This window comes from Balaenoptera ricei, chromosome 10 (assembly GCF_028023285.1).
Source record: "Balaenoptera ricei isolate mBalRic1 chromosome 10, mBalRic1.hap2, whole genome shotgun sequence".
Classification (NCBI taxonomy): domain Eukaryota; kingdom Metazoa; phylum Chordata; class Mammalia; order Artiodactyla; family Balaenopteridae; genus Balaenoptera; species Balaenoptera ricei.
In genome coordinates, this window is record NC_082648.1 from 35,415,233 (window position 1) to 35,432,563 (window position 17,331).

The 17,331-nt window shown below is 43.2% G+C and overlaps 2 protein-coding genes across 10 annotated transcripts in view; one reads left to right on the forward strand and one right to left on the reverse strand.

The window, feature by feature from the left end:
• PRICKLE1 (prickle planar cell polarity protein 1) overlaps nt 1-17,331 on the reverse strand; it is a 107,355-nt gene that overhangs the window by 16,596 nt on the left and 73,428 nt on the right. For 2 of the 9 annotated variants that reach the window (XM_059935675.1, XM_059935668.1), the window contains exon 1: nt 4,054-4,154. The exons of 4 other annotated variants lie outside the window; for them this stretch is intronic. The gene's annotated coding sequence lies outside the window, so the exon portion shown is untranslated. Of the gene's footprint in view, nt 1-4,053; nt 4,155-4,692; nt 4,780-4,925; nt 4,980-8,629; nt 8,923-17,331 lie in introns of those variants that run through there. 3 more of the 9 variants (XM_059935667.1, XM_059935669.1, XM_059935670.1) reach the window with 3 other exon arrangements.
• Nucleotides 3,494-4,336, forward strand: LOC132373717 (collagen alpha-1(I) chain-like). The gene has a single exon (XM_059937346.1). The coding sequence runs from the start codon at nt 3,494-3,496 to the stop codon at nt 4,334-4,336; it is 843 nt and encodes a 280-aa protein (XP_059793329.1).

Below are 17,331 nucleotides of genomic sequence, written 5' to 3' on the forward strand. Positions count from 1 at the left end.
AGCCCTGAAGTCCTCAGACCTTTGACAAGTCACCAAACATTGTGGGACCTGGTTCTTTAAAACAGCAACTATTTTCCTTCCAAAGATGGCCTAAGGATGTGAAAGTTTTAAAGAAGAAAATAATTATATGAATATAAAGAATTAAAGTTACCACTGACGTGTACCAATCGCCACTGTTACTTCCACTGATTACACACATCTTGAAGCTGACCAGTGACATTCAGAATAAGAACACTTTAGTAACCAAGACCGAATGTTGACAGGGGAGTTTCATCTTCTTTGTGAGTTCGGGACACTCTAGCCTCCTGAAGGGCAAACAGTTTTGATAAACTATTGGCCACTACTGGCCCTCAGAGTGAGCTTCTAACCAGTCCCTACATAAAATCTCTGACACAGACATATACACACACACCCCATGTCTACGGAGCATGGCAGGGTCTTTCCAGGTTTCCTTGGCAAAGCGAAAATTGGGAGCACCCAGTATATGACTGGCTATGAGGTGGCACTTGTTCCCCAAATTCATTCATTTAAGGAGGGGTTCCTTGTGAGATTTACTTTCCAGATTCATTTACTTCACTCATTAATTCATCCTTATATTTAAAGACCATTATTGAGTCATTCTGGGAAACATCAAAAATCAAGGAAACTGACATTTATTCCATTAAAAGCTAGAACTTAAAAAACAAAAAAAGTACCCACTGTGATAAGAATGTTTCCAAATACCATTTGGAATTTCCTTGCTTTCTTTAATGGTGGTATGTGTGTAAGTTATATGTGATTTAGCCTTTGGCTGATCATTTGTTTTCATTTTGAGTAGGAAATGAACAATATAAAGAACACTGGCTTCAGGATTCAAGCAAATGGAGTTCTAAGTCAGCCATCCAGTTGGGAGGAGTTGAGGGCTATCTCACAATGCAGAGGTGATGTCCAGAATTACATGGCTTCAGACATGTGCCTTTAATTTGTTGCTTTCAGTATTCTATAAATTAGGCAAATACAGTTTGAAAAGTTGTCCAAAAGTATACACAATAATTATGCTGTGGACAAGGGCTTAAGCCTTTCCCATAAGCACAGTAATCACTGGTTAAGGAAGATAACATACAGTATATGAAGGTGTTATTCAAACTAAAAAACTGCCATATTATTTTGCTATGCTATTTTGGCCATTTGGAGATCATTTATTTTCTACTGGGCTGTATGTTGCATCCAGGATAGTTAAGGATTATTGTTTTGACTGACCTTGACGTATACATAAATGAGCCTTTCCTATTTTCCCTAAAAAGCTTAACAGGTCAACACAGTATATACAGGTCCAGAGGCAGTAAAGAGTTGACATTTTGCTGGAAGACACGTTCTTCCAAAGAAGCAACAATAGATGACCATGGTAGCACTGAGTAACATTTTCAAGAATTACACATCTCAAGCAGAAGACTTTGGACTTAACCCTAGAGGCAATGAGAAAGAACAAAATGCATATGAGTAGGAGGGTGCCACTCCTGGTCTTTAAATTAAAAGAGAAAAGGAACCTGGGAGGGGCCTATTAGCCCACTGTCATCAAGAGAGCCTAAACATGGTGGCTTGGGGAGAGAAAGTAAAAGGAGCCGATAAGAAAGGGGAAAACTGGGTCAAACAGAGTTCTGAGTCCTCGGTGGCTGAAAGATGATGCACCAATATGGAAACACTACATAGGCGAGTCAGAAGGGGAGGGAGGATTTGAGAGCACTGAGGAGAATGAGTTCAATCAGATTCAGATTGAGGTTATAACTGTACATCAGTTCTGGTATGGTTCTTATTATTCATCATTTTCTTGGACCAAGTTACCAAATCAAATCAAAATCATGCAAATAGAAAACAACAATTTTCAGCACCTGCCATTGAATAATGAAGTCTAAGGTCATACCCCTAATTACACATACTTTTCCCAATGAAATTCCACTCTAGTTCCTATGAGAAGACTACCATAGCATTATAGGATCCCTAGGAAAAAGTATTTCTTGTGTGAACACGCCCAGGGAAGTTAGAAGTCCTTTGATCACCAAAAACCAGAACAGATACTGATTTGTGAAGTCAGTTGGGCTAACATTCCCTAAGTGTCCCCTGCTGCTAAGTGCCATCCTGTGGGCCACAAGCTGCTTAACAACTTCTTTGTTAAACTGCTTGTTAACAAGGCCTTTGTACATAGAAGATGCAGATCACACACACCATTCAAGAGCTACTCTAATTCAGCCGGGCTAAATATGCAGGTGAGTTAAATTGAACTACAGACTAATTTGGTAGTACAGACCCCCTAACACTTCCATCCTTTTCAACACACACACACACACACACACGCACACAATGTACGTATGTATGTATTTATGAATGTATGTATGCATGTATGTGTGTGTGTATATATATATATATGTATATATATATATATATATATATCCTAGTTTTATGATGTCCTTAGCTTAAAACTTTAAAAAAGTCAGAGACCTGCAAAAGCCATAGGTCTTAAAACTATTACAATCAAGATTTGAATTCCCTAGTAAATGACACTAAACTGTAATCTCTTTAAAGTTTTCACACAAACAGTACTCAAGCCTATTGTCTGCTAAAGACAATAAAAAAGTCATGGCCAACAGAGGCCGACCCAATTTGACTTATACTGAAATGAATTATGATAACTGTAAAATAAAAACAGAATGAAGGTATCCGAAGATACTGCTTATGAAACATTCCTTGACTAAAAGGACTTCATACCAGCAATTAGTGGCATTAGGCCATGTGCCCTTTGGCCTTTTCTGTATTTTCCAGGTAAACCTCCATCCAACTTGTACACTTTCCGACAGCTGAGTGGCCCGTCAGGCACCATACCATTGCCAAGAAGCTATCCATTTTTCCAAGAGGAAATGTGGAACTCTGCAGGGTTTCAAAGCATTCTAATTTCATGCACAAATACATTCCACGACAGAAAGACAGCCTGCTTAAACAAAAGGAGGAAACATCATGACAAAGCATGGTCCCTTGCTAGAGCGGCGCTTTGGGGGTCAGGTTATTTGGCTGTAAACCGGTCTGTAAAGATAAAATCCGAAACGCTGGCTACGGTGTAAGACGGGCCACGCGAGGCACTGTTCTAATGAATTCACTATTTTCCATAATGGGGGGACGCAGATATTTTCTCAAAATCGTGTTCAAGTCTCCTATTGATTTTTTGAATTTCCATTTTCAACGGCGGCCCAAGGAAACGGCAGCCAGACTTGACTCCAATGTACACACAGACTCGGGTTTCACCCCGTCACCTGTTGGCTCTCGAACAACACTCCTCTTTGTGAAACTTACAGCCCTCATTTGAAACAAGTTTCCAGAGAAAACACTTCAAGAAAGTGTTTGAGAAGTCACGAGACTCGAGTTGTAAAAACAAATTCCACACATAGCCTGACTTAGCTGACACAGATTAATGGGAAAACCCGGGCTTTTTAAAAAGGCCGCGGGAGGGGAGTCGGAGGAAAGGATGCCACCGTCCTTCGGGAAAACCCTGCGGGTAAATCGAGATGGGCCGCGGGTGATGGGGCCGCCGGGCTCCGCCGGGCCCTGCGCGCCCGCCTCGGGAAGCCGCTCGGAGCAGGAGCCCGCGCCCCGGCGCCCCGCAAACCCACCCTCCGCGCCGCGCTGGCTGCTCGGGCCGCCAGGGGGCGCCCGGGCCGCGGGTCCCACTCGGCCCCCGGCTCCTCCGCCTCCGCGGCCTCCCGCACCCAGAAGCCGAGCTTCAGACCCAGCGGCGGGGAGAGAAGCCCTCCTCGGCGCCGGCGCGAGGCCCGCGAGGGCAGCCTCCCGACCCTCGGGGCCTTCGAAGCCCCCTCTCCACCTCCATAGGGGGCCCCGCGCCGCCCTCGGCGCAGCGTCATCTCCCGGGGACCGCACTCGCCCCGCGGCTGGACGCCGACACGGAGTGGCCGCGGATCCCCGCGTCTATCCCCAACTTCCGACGCGAAGCCCTCCCCGCAGTCTCAGCGTTCAGCCGCTGCCGCCCGGCTGCCATCGAGCCCCGGGACCCAGACGGCGGCTCCCCACCTGCGGCCGTGCGACCGAACGCGGCCTGCAGCCCCTCCGCGGAGCCCTCGGCGCGCACTCGCCGCCCCCCGCTCTGCGACCGGCCGAGGCTGGCGGCCAGGCGCGGGTGGCTCCCGGAGGAAAACAGGGCTGGGTGCTCTGCGGGTCACCCGCGCCCACCCATTTCCGGAGGAGACCCCAGCAGGGCGGGGACCGAGGGGCGGGGGCAGCGAGCGCGGGGGGCCCGTCGCGGCGCAATGCTGGCCCCGCCCGGCGGGCGAGGGGTCGCCACCGCCCCCCGTGACGCGCTCACCGCCGGCCGGTCCTCCGCGAGCCCCCTTTCGGTGCAACGCGGAGATCCTCACCCGCGGCCGCCAGCTAACCTGCCGTGGGCGAACCGGCAAGAGGTCCCCCAGTTCCCCAGAGACCCTCTGTCCCCGACGGCGTCGCCGACTCTGCTCCCCCCGTGTTTGAGTCGCCTCCCCCAGGCCACAGCGTCCCCTACGCCCCAGCCCCGCGCCTCTCCAAGATCCTTCACCGCGGAAAGAAAAAACCCGTCTCCCCTCTAGCCCCGGGAGCTGGCCCTGGGCCGGCGATCTTCTGAAGTAACCAGAGCCCGCATTAAAGAAAAGTAACCATTTCTCTTCCTGCCGGTCCTACCCTCCTCGCAGCGCTGCGGGCCGGCAGCCCGGCTTGCGATCCACGCCCTGCTCGGCACCCGGCTCCCGCCCGCAGGAGGCGCCTGCCCGGCCTGATCTCGCTGCCACCCGCTTTCCAGGAACTGTCACTGCAAACCGTGCCCCTGGCAGGTCTCCACGAGGTCCCGCGCACACGCTACTCCTCGAAAAGTTACCCCCCCCCCACTTGGCCAGCCTCGTAGCTCGAGCACCTACCTCGGTCCGCCCGCTCCGTTCCCGGGAGCCCTAGTGAGTGGAGCAGCTGACATGCAAATACCCCAGGACGCTTATGTAAACTTCCCCCTCCCGCAGGTGCACGCGCGGGCCACAAAACTCTGGGAGCATATGCAAGGCCACCTCTTAAAGAAATCATCTCCACTCTGCCCATAACAATGATGTCAGCAAATGGCACGTTTAACCAAGTTCTCACTTGGAAGGGATCATTAACATATGAATTCTCCTCTTAGGACTTTCCTCGCATTTCGGAGAGATTCCTACTGCTTAGCGCAGGAGATTTATTTTTATCAGTAAATAACAGCAAAAGAAAAGGAACCAGCTCGCGGGATGCACTCAGTCAAGTACATGAAAAGGAGTTTTTATAAATAGGTTAAGTGAATATCATTATTCAAACACAAGAACTATGCTCATACTCAAGGCTAATCTTGTTTCTGAGCTACTTCTAGGTACACTAAGAGAAAGCGAAGCTTGGCATTAGTTGTCTACAGAAAGAACAAAGAGAAGCAAAAACAGGACCTCAAAGCAAGCCCAGAAAGAAACGATAGATTAATAACACACAGCAGAGGACTGAGTCTTCGGAACTACAAATTTTAATTTCTACAATAGCCTCCTTATCACAAGGTGAAAAAATGCCAGAGGAAGGGAGAGAAAAAGATGCAATATTTAAGAGCTCTATCAGTTTATAAAATGCACATAAATAAAAGCAACTTAAAATGGTCACCAGTTCCTTGGGTATCCTACCTCTTTTTCAGGCTATATTAAAAAAAAAAAAAAATCCTTAAACCATCAGGATTCCTTGGGAGTGATTTGCAACATATATGTTTCTACAGTATACAACTGAACAATAGCCCATTGTAACTGACTTAAAAATACACAAATAAGTTGCCATAAATAGAGCAGTCAAGTAAATAATTCTGTGGCCAATTTCTGTTATCTCCACTGCAAAGCAAGGCAGCTGAGAAGCTGCCTTTTTTTTGTTTAAGTTACTTTTTTAAAGTGGCAGAGACAGAAAAAAAAAAAGATTGCGGCTCGGCTGGTAGACTAGCTTGGAAACACTGATTTAGACAACAGGATTTGTAATTTAAATAGACTCTCTGTTGGCAAATCTAGACTCCAGTTTTGAAGACAGTTCCCAAACAGTTCTCATATAGAACTCCTCTAGCCTTCAGGTCGTGTGGGGATTTGTGAGAGGGTGGTGGTGGGCTTCACAGGTGACCACTTTCCTCTGTGGAGCTGTGAAATTAACCATGAATACCTAGGCCAGATTTCCTTTTTCCTATTTCATTCCCTTTGGGCTTTCTCGGGGAAGTCATCAACTGACAGTGTACAGTCCATTACTGATTTAAATCAAACGCTGAACTATCGTATCATTGTAATAAAGGGAGTATCAGCACGCCAATGCTTCAAGCCTGGTGGATGGATCCTTTTTGAAAGCTTTTAATGGAGAACTACACATTAGCCAAGGCCCCAGAACCCTCCCAACCACAAGCCATAGCAACACTTACGAGTATTAAATGTCAGCCATTGTAAGTATGCTTCCTCTCATGCAGTTACTTGTAAATACTGTTTGTTACATTTTCAACAAGTACTGTCAGCTTTATTGCCTATTGTAAGTGTTTTCAGTGATGAAGCAGTTTGGAGACAGTTAAAAGCTTCCTACTAAAGTTCAATCTGAATGCAGCAGACCTTCCTCTGGTCTGAAAGGCACTGTTATTGTCAAGGGCGAACTTATTCAGGATGGGGAGCAAGGCCCCCAACCAGCATCCTTTTGTTTCAGCCAGGAGGAATATTCACTGCTTGCAGATCACACTTGCGAGGAGGTTGAGAAAGGAAGCCCAGAAATTCACAGGACTCGGTTCCCTCTTGCGATCCTGGTCTCTGCCCTGTTCTCACTCAGAGAGGCCTTTTCCAACTACCCATCCCAAATATCACCCCCCCCTTTTATTTGTGCTATTGTCTTCACAGCACTTTGCTTGACATTATGTCTATTTGTTCATGTTTGCTTTCTTCTCCCTGAGAAGGTGGGGACTTTGGGGATTTCGTTATTGTATTCTCAGCACTGAGATTCATGCCTGGCACTTAGCAGACAAGTTCAATAAACACGAGTTAAATGAATGAATGATTTTTGGCCATTCCTCTCAGGCCCTCACAGCCATACCATACCTGAAGAAGGAATGTTTCTAACCTAAAAGGCAGACTGAACTCCAGTGTCTTAATGGAGGAGACTAAGATAGAAAGACAGAAATATGCCAAGGGCAGAGAAATAAAGAAGGGAGCATTTTGGTTGTCAAATGCCAGTCAGCTTTATTGGGTCTGGAAGAAAGAGATAAGCATACAAAATATAAAGCACACCTGGGTTCTATTCCTTGGTTCTCCTATGATTTGTATATAGTGACCTTGAGGTCTTTTCTGCTCCTTTCTTCTGTTTTTTCATTTGTAAAACAGACCTGCTTTCTAGCTTTAAGAGTAAGAGTTGCTCTTGGTCTCGGACATTTGGAAGGATTTGTAGCTAAAAGCCAGTCATCTAGGAAGAGTCTATTTAAATGATTGCATGTCTAAGTTTCTGAATAGAAAAGAGAAATCAAGCGCTCTAAAATTCATCAAATGATATTTCACTCACTAAACTGAAGGGACAGTTGGCATAAATAATGTTAAGTAGGGTGACAGCTTTAGTTTTCAGGACAGCAGTTGGGTAGTTCTGACTATATAGAGATAGGTAACTAAAAGAATCACAACACCTGTAGGATGCAATTTCTAATGAAAATAAAACAGCTTTAAAAATGAATCACAGAGGACTTCCCTGGCGGTCCAGTGGTTAAGACTCCGTGCTTCCCATGCAGGGGGCACGGGTTCCATCCCTGGTCAGGGAACTCAGATCCCACATGCCGTTCGGTGCGGCCAAAAAAAAAAAAAAAAAAAAAGCACAGAATCAGGCAATGTTAGAGTTGACAACAACCTGTAGGACCCTACATCTTGTCCAGAAAAAGAAACCGAGATCCAGAAAAACAATCATAATCATAATTCTTCATGTTTGTTACCAAATTTGTTACCACTAAACGTTTACGTAAAATGTTTTACTTTCTTGCTAATTTTAAACATTTGTGTTGTATCTCCGATGGGGCAGTATATCCTGCTGGGTCACTGAGCATGTGCAAATTGTAGCATTAGCTGAGTCCCTAGCAGCCCCAGGGAAGGGCCCAAAGGAAGATATCAGCTCTTCCCAGAGTTAACAGGCTGAATGGTGTTTTATAATAGGTTGCAGTTTCTCTAGGTCTCAGATTACTTTCTTTCCCCCTTTGATTACATTTAAAGCAATGTGATTAGAGAGCACTGGTTCTTTAACATTTTCTACACCCAATCCCTCTTCAGATTTACTACTCCAGTCCTCCCAGCCATCCGTCCCCTCCCCCAACTCCTACCTCCTTTGTGAGTGAGGAAAATCCTCCCTGCAAAGTACCCAGATGCACGGGGTTTGGAGTTGGGAGCCTTAAAAGTCTATTCTCTTGTCAATTACTAGGCTCTGTGACATTGGGATAAATCACTTCTCTAAGGTATTAGTTTTTTTCATTTCTAAAAATGCTAGTGTTTGGGCTAGGTCAGTGGGTAGAATTTCTGAGGAGGGAACACAACCAATTTTTCAACTAAAATAGGAATTTTTTTTTTTAATAAATTTATTTATTTACTTATTTTTGGCCGCGTTGGGTCTTTGTTACTGCGCGCGGGCTTTCTCTAGTTGCGGCGAGCAGGGGGCTACTCTTCGTTGCGGTGAGCGGGCTTCTCACTGCGGTGGCTTCTCTTGTTGCAGAGCACGGGCTCTAGGCGCGCGGGCTTCAGTAGTTTGACTCACAGGCTCAGTAGCTGTGGCACACGGGCTTAGTTGGTCCGTGGCACGTGGGATCTTCCTGGACCAGGGCTCGAACTCGTGTCCCCTGCATTGGCAGGCGTATTCTCAACCACTGTGTCACCAGGGAAGCCCCTAAAATAGGAATCTTAATATAGAAACTGATGAAAGTAAAACTGCTCTGTTGAAGCTCTGGGTTGGTTTCTTCCCAAACCCCTCCGACAACTACCTCCCCAAACCTACTCTTCCAACGAGGAGCTCAGGCTCCTCCAGCTCAGACTAGATGCTCCCAGAGGCTCCGCCAGTTCTAATATTTTTTGAGTCTCTTAAAATTTGACAGCTGGTTGTGACACTCATACCAGGCAGGTGTTTTGAGTCTACAGCCCAGGTTGGGTGGGAGAATATGGGGTCAGGTCCTTTCATTTGACTCTCGCTCAGGGTTATGACTTCTAGTAGAAACTGGCAACCGTCTTTGCCCATCCCACTCCTCACTCTCAACTGCTCTGAAATAGCCCTTCCCCACCCCAGGAAATGTTTCTTTCCGTGGACAGATAATTAAACCAGTATTCAAGCAACTTTCCTTAAGTTCTTCAACTTTCTCTACTCCTGTAGACCTGTGGTTAAGTATACAAACATTGCTGAAAAACTGCCAAAATGTTAAGAAATAAAGAATAAATCTTCCAATAAATACTGAGAGATCTATACATGAAAAGAGATCCAAGATATTAAGATGCAAATCCCAATATATAGTATGATCACATTGTTGTAACAAATAATATATGGGCTAGTGTGTGCATAGCAAAACTAGTTAGAGGAATATAAATACCAAACCATTAATGTGATTTTTAGGGAACGGCAGATGATGGGAAACTATCACGTTTGAGTTTACAGTTGACCCTTGAACAACGTGGGGATTAATCCATGTATAATTCCCTATCCTCAGTTCCTCTGCATCCAAAGATTCAACCAACCACAGACAGTGCAGTACTGTGCAGTGTGGTATTTACTACTGAAAAACATTCGAGTGTAAGTGGACCTGTGCAGTTTCAAACCTGTGTTGTTCAAGCATCAACTGTATATTTGTAAAATAAATGTACTTTCGTATCTTCATGTTATTTATAACCTTTTTCTTTTTATAATGATCATATAAAAATTTTGTAAATGGTTTAAGAAACATTAAAGAAAATATTCTACAATATTAATATAAGGAAGAAAAGCTCAGAAGCAGAAAGTGACTTTCTTGATTTAAGTTATTAGTTGATATAGGAAGATGTATGAATACGTAATTCCTCACTGTGCTATCTTCCGCTCAGTCGCAAACTTCAAGGGTGAAATCTCTGCTGCGTTATTTATAATACTTTGGGAAGGGCGTGTCACCAGTCCCACATTTCCATTGAGCCAGACATATTGGAACAGGAGCTGCCCCAGCTGATGCCTCATGAACCCATCCATTGATTCACCGATAGACTCTTTGGTTGAATCAAAAGATATTTGTTGAAGGGCAGCACTATTGGACCTAGACCCTCCCCTTAACTTAAGGACTTCGTATTTAAATTTCATATTCTATTTATATCTTGATAAAATAGAGGCATAGAACAATACACAAGATGAGCGGGGAAAATAAACAACTGGTCTAATTTTCCAAAATACATAACAAACCATGATATGTTGCGATTATACTACAGTTGAGGTGTGGTTAAAATTCTAATACAGGAACAAGAGGAAACGTTGATCAATCAATTCTGGTTAGAAGGTGAGAATCCAGGAAGGTGAGGTGACATCTGAGCTGGGCCTGTAAGGATCTGAATAGTTAATCAGGGTAATGAGTGGAGTTGGGTGTAGGAACCAGGGCCCAGGTTGAGCCAGTCAAAGCTTGAGGGACAAAACTGTGATCAGCCCTTAGTAAACCCACAGGGAAGTGATGGGAGAACAGGAGCACAGGGGAGAAAGCAGCACCGGGCTCTAAATGGCTGCATGTGCCAGGACTGCCAGGACCGCTCAGCTATTCCAGGGGCTACAGGGAGCCACAGAAGCTTAAAGAAGAGTGACATGACTGTATCTTTGCCCTCGTTAGAAAGAGGGCAGAGAGAACAGTGCAGGGAAACCAGATGGGAAGAGCCTAGAAGCCGCTCCAGGAGTCAAGGGCAGAAAACACAAGACAGTGCGTCTGAGGGCGTGATTTCTGAGGGTGTGACTTCTGAGGGCAGACAGACTGGACTGTGGTGGCCCAGTGTGTATGGTGAGGACTGAGGGGTGGCAGATGGGGGCTGACATTCTGATGGAGTCAGTGTTCCCTTAGTTTACTGGAAAGACAACCAACGCTTTAGCCCTGATATAAGCTCCAGCTTAAAACTGTGGATATATTTCACTGCCCATGGGAGACAAACTCAAGGTAACCTGAAGTATTTACATTTCTAAGCTCAAACTTTATCTTCCTGTTGGAATCCACCCTTAAAATATAGCATTGGCATCCTCCAGTGTTAAAGAGCTCAGGGTCCATCACTATGAAGGAAACAGGCACATGACTTTCAGGTTGAAAGATAATCTACGCAAAAGAACTACCCAACCAATGCAGCTGCAGAGATGAAGCGAAAGTGGAAATGTACTGTGTTATGTGGGGTCTTCACCTAGCAGTTAGTGTTTTGTACAAAACATCTACATAATAGATATTGCTTTGTCTTAAATTTTAAAGTTATAGAATATTTGTTCCTTAACTTCATGAACTACATGATCAAAGCTATTTCACTCACCTGTGTATTCTCTTATGCTATTTAAACTCTCCACTATCTAAGATGGTTGATTCTCCACAATGAAAAATCTGGGCCAATCAAGGCAGGTCAGCTTTTAACAGTTACTGTGTACAATAACTAATCAAGGCGTTCTTACAGGGGCTTCCCTGGTGGCGCAGTGGTTAAGAATCCGCCTGCCAATGCAGGGGACACAGGTTCGAGCCCTGGTCCAGGAAGATCCCACATGCCTTAGAGCAACTACACCCAAGTGCCACAACTACTGTGCCTGCACTCTAGAGCCCACAAGCCACAACTAGTGAGCCCGCGAGTCACAACTACTGAAGCCCGCACTCCTAGAGCCGGTGCTCCACAAGAGAAGCCACCGCAACGAGAAGCCCGCGCACCGCAATGAAAGTAGCCCCGGCTCTCTGCAACCAGAGAAAGCCCGCACGCAGCAACAAAGACCCAACGCAGCCAAAAATTAAAATTAAAAAAAAATTTTTAAAAAGTCTGTGGCTTAAAAAAAAAAAAAGCTTTCTTACAGAGGTGTCAGCAAAGAATTATTTCAAGCAGCTTCTTGCCAAAATGAAAAAGGTCAGCCAAGCTTTCCATAACATTTCTTTATCTTATCTAAGATCCCAAGTCCCTTTCTGCAACTGGGAATTTAAACAAGGTGACTTTGTAGTGGGGACTTGTTTACAAGCTTTAATTAGATTGTGCCAGGGCCAGGAGTTAGAATTCATATTGTTCTATTGGATTGACTCACATAGCTCTAGATAAGTAACTGTCTGGTTTTTTTTGAAATTTATTTTATTTTTTTTTAAACAGCAGGTTCTTATTAGTTATCTATTTTATACATATTAGTATATATATGTCAATCCCAATCTCCCAATTCATCACACCACCACTACCACCTCCCCCCACCCCCTGCTTTCCCTTTTTTGTGTCCATACGATTGTTCTCTACATCTGTGTCGCTATTTCTGCCCTGCAAACCGGTTCATCTGTACCATTTTTCTCGGTTCCACATATATGCATTAATATACGATATCTCTTTTTCTCTTTCTGACTTACTTCACTATGTATGACAGTCTCTAGATCCATCCACATCTCTACAAATGACCCAATTTCGTTCCTTTTTATGGCTGAGTAATATTCCATTGTATATATGTACCACTTCTTCTTTATCCATTCATCTGTTGATGGGCATTTAGGTTGCTTCCATGACCTGGCTATTGTAAATAGTGCTGCAATGAACACTGGGGTGCATGTGTCTTTTTGAATTATGGTTTTCTCTGGGTATATGCCCAGTAGTGGGACTGCTGGGTCGTATGGTAATTCTATTTTTAGTTTTTTAAGGAAACTCCATACTGTTCTCCATAGTGGCTATATCAATTTACATTCCCACCAACAGTGCAAGAGGGTTCCCTTTTCTCCACACCCACTCCAGCATTTGTTGTTTATAGATTTTTTGATGATGCCAATTCTAACTGGTGTGAGGTCATACAGCAGTAATTTTGATATGCATTTCTCTAATAATTAGTGATGTATCGCAGCTTTTCATGTGCCTTTTGGCCAACTGTATGTCTTCTTTGGAGAAAGGTCTATTTAGGTCTTCTGCCCATTTTTTGCTTGGGTTGTTTGCTTTTTCAATATTGAGCTGCATGAGCTGTTTACGTATTTTGGAGATTAATCCTTTGTCCGTTGACTCATTTGCAAAGATTTTCTCCCATTCTGAGGGTTGTCTTTTTTGTCTTGTTTAGAGTTTCCTTTGCTGTGCAAAAGCTTTGAAGTTTCATTAGGTCCCATTTGTTTATTTTTGTTTTTATTCCCATTACTCTAGGAGGTGGGTCAAAAAAGATCAAGAATGTTCTTCCTATGTTTTCCTCTAAGAGTTTTATAGTGTCTGGTCTTACATATAGGTCTTTAATCCATTTTGAGTTTATATTTGTGTATGGTGTTAGGGAATATTCTAATTTCATTCTTTTACATGTAGCTATACACTTTTCCCAGCACCACTTATTGAAGAGACTATCTTTTCTCCATTGTATATATCTTTGCCTCCTTTGTCATAGATTAATCGACCATAGGTGAGCGGGTTTATCTCTGGGCTTTCTATCCTGTTCCACTGATCTATATTTCTGTTTCTGTGCCAGTACCATATTGTCTTGATTACTGTAGCTTTGCAGCATAGTCTGAAGTTAGGGAGTCTGATTCCTCCAGCTCCATTTTTTTCCCTCAAGATTGCTTGGGCTATTTGGGGTCTTTTGTGTCCCCATACAATTTTAAGATTTTTTGTTCTAGTTTTGTAAAAAATGCCATTGGTAATTTGATAGGGATTGCATTGAATCTGTAGATTACTTTGGGTAGAATAGTCATTTTCACAATATTTATTCTTCCAATCCAAGAACATGGTATCTCTCTCCATCTGTTTGTGTCATCTTTGATTTCTTTCATCAGTGTTTTATAGTTTGCTGAGTAACAGGTCTTTTACCTCCTTAGGTAGATTTACTCAGAGGTATTTTATTCTTTTTGTTGCAATGGTGAATGGGATTGGTTCCTTAATTTCTCTTTCTGATGTTTCATTGTTAGTGTATAAGAATGCAAGAGATTTCTGTGCATTAATTTTGTATCCTGCAACTTTACCAAATTCATTGATTAGTTCTAGTAGTTTTCTGGTGGCATCTTTAGGATTCTCTATGTATAGTATCATGTCATCTGCAAACAGTGACAGTTTTACTTCTTCTTTTCCAATTTGTATTCCTTTTACTTCTTTTTCTTCTCCGATTGCCATGGCTAGGCCTTCCAAAACTATGTTGAATAATAGTGGTGAGAGTGGACATCCTTGTCTTCTTCCTGATCTTAGAAGAAATTCTCTCAGTTTTTCACTATTGAGAATGATGTTTGCTGTGAGTTTGTCATATATGGCCTTTATTATGTTGAAGTAGGTTCCCTCTATGCCCACTTTCTGGAGAGTGTTTATCATAAATAGGTGTTGAATTTTGTCAAAAGCTTTTTCTGTTGAGAAATCTATTGAGATTATCATATGGTTTTTATCCTTCAATTTGTTAATGTGGTGTATCACACTGATTGATTTGCATATATTTAAGAATCCTTGCATCCCTGGGATCAAATCCCACTTGACCATGGTGTAGATCCTTTTAATGTGTTGTTGGATTCTGTTTGCTAGTATTTTGTTGAGGATTTTTGCATCTATATTCATCAGTGATATTGGTCTGTAATTTTCTTTTTTTGTAGTATCTTTGTCTGGTTTTGGTATCATGGTGATGGTGGCCTCGTAGAATGAGTTTGGGAGTGTTCCTTCCTCTGCAATTTTTTGGAAGAGTTTGAGAAGGATGGTCGTTACCTCTTCTCTAAATGTTTGATAGAATTCACCTGTGAAGACATCTGGTCCTGGACTTTTGTTTGTTGAAAGATTTTTAATCACAGTTTCAATTTCATTACTTGTGACTGGTCTGTTCATATTATCTATTTCTTCCTGGTTCAGTCTTGGAAGGTTGTACCTTTCTAAAAATTTGTCCATTTCTTCCAGGTTGTCCATTTTATTGGCATAGAGTTGCTTGTAGTAGTCTCTTACGATGCTTTGTATTTCTGCAGTGTCCATTGTAACCTCTCCTTTTTCATTTCTAATTTTACTGATTTGAGTCCTCTCCCTCTTCTTCTTGATGAGTCTGGCTAAAGGTTTATCAATTTTGTTTATCTTCTCAAAGAACCAGCTTTTAGTTTTACTGATCTTTGCTATTGTTTTCTTGGTTTCTATTTCATTTATTTCTGCTCTGATCTTTATGATTTCTTTCCTTCTGCTAACTTTGGGTTTTCTTTGTTCTTCTTTCTCTAGTTCCTTTAGGTGTAAGGTTAGATTGTTTACTTGAGATTTTTCTTGTTTCTTGAGGTAGGATTGTATTGCTATAAACTTCCCTCTTAGAACTGCTTTTGTTGCATCCCGTAGGTTTTGGATTGTCGTGTTTTCGTTGTAATTTACCTCTAGGTATTTTTTGATTTCCTCTTTGATTTCTTCAGTGATCTCTTGGTTATGTAGTAATGTATTGTTTAGCCTCCATGTGTTTGTGTTTTTTATGTTTTTTTCCCCTGTAATTGATTTCTAATCTCATAGCGCTGTGGTCGGAAAAGATGCTTGATATGATTTCAATTTTCTTAAGTTTACCGAGGCTTGATTTGTGACCCCAGATGTGATGTATCCTGGAAAATGTTCTATGGGCACTTGAGAAGAAAGTGTAATCTGCTGTTTTCAGATGGAATGTCCTATAAATATCAATTAAATCTCTCTGGTCTATTGTGTCATTTAAAGCTTGTGTTTCCTTATTAATTTTCTGTCTAGATGATCTGTCCATTGGCGTAAGTGAGGTGTTAAAGTCCCCCACTATTATTGTGTTACTGTCGATTTCCTTTTTTATAGCTGTTAGCATTTGCCTTATGTACTGAGGTGCTCCTATGTTGGGTGCATATGTATTTATAATTGCTATATCTTCTTCTTGGATTGATCCCTTGTTCATTATGTAGTGTCCTTCCTTGTCTCTTGTAACTTTATTTTAAAGTCTATTTTATCTGATATGAGTATTGCTACTCCAGCTTTCTTTTGATTTCCATTTGCATGGAATATCTTTTTCCATCCCCTCACTTTCAGTCTGTATGTGTCCCTAGGATTCCTTTTAGTGTATTTTTCATTTCAGTTATTGTGTTGTTCATCTCTGTTTGTTTGTTCTTTAATTCTTCTAAGGGTTTGTTCTTTAATTCTTCTAGGTCTTTGTTAAACATTTCTTGTATTTTCTCAATCTTTACCTCCATTCTTTTTCTGAGGTCCTGGATCATCTTCACTATCATTATTCTGAATTCTTTTTCTGGAAGGTTGCCTATCTCCACTTCATTTCACTGTTTTTCCGGGGTTTTATCTTGTTCCTTCATCTGGTACATAGTCCTCTGCCTTTTCATTTTATCTGTCTTTCTGTGAATGTGGTTTTCATTCCACAGGCTGCAAGATTGTAGTTCTTCTTGCTTCTGCTGTCTGCCCTCTGATGGATGAGGCTATCTAAGAGGCTTGTGCAAGCTTCCTGATGGGAGAGACTGGTGGTGGGTAGAGCTGGGTGTTGCTCTGGTGGGCAGAGCTCAGTAAAAGTTTAATCCACTTGTCTGCTGATGGGTGGGGCTGAGTTCCCTCCCTGTTGGTTGTTTGGCCTGAGGCAACCCAACACTGGAGCCTACCTGGGCTCTTTGGTGGGGCTAATGGCAGACTCACACCAAGAGGTACTTCCCAGAACTTCTGCTGCCAATTTCCTTGTCCCTGCGGTGAGCCACAGCCGCACCCCGCATCTGCAGGAGACCCTCCAACACTAGCAGGTAGGTCTGGTTCAGTCTCTTATGGGGTCACTGCTCCTTCCCCCTGGGTCCTGATGTGCACACTACTTTGTGTGTGCCCTCCAAGAGTGGCATCTCTGTTTCTCCCAGACCTGTCAAAGTCCTGCAATCAAATCCAGCTAGCCTTCTAAGTCTGATTCTCTGGGAATTCCTCCTCCCGTTGCTGGATCTCCAGGTTGGGAAGCCTGATATGGAGCTCAGAACCTTCACTCCAGTGGGTGGACTTCTGTGGTATAATTTCTCTCCAGTTTTGTGAGTCATCCACCCAACGGTTATGTGATTTGATTTTATTGTGATTGCACCCCTCCTACTGTCTCATTGTGGCTTCCCCTTTGTCTTTGGATGTGGGGTATCTTTTTTGGTGAGTTCCAATGTCTTCCTATCGATGACTGTTCAGCAGTTAGTTGTGAATCCGGTGCTCT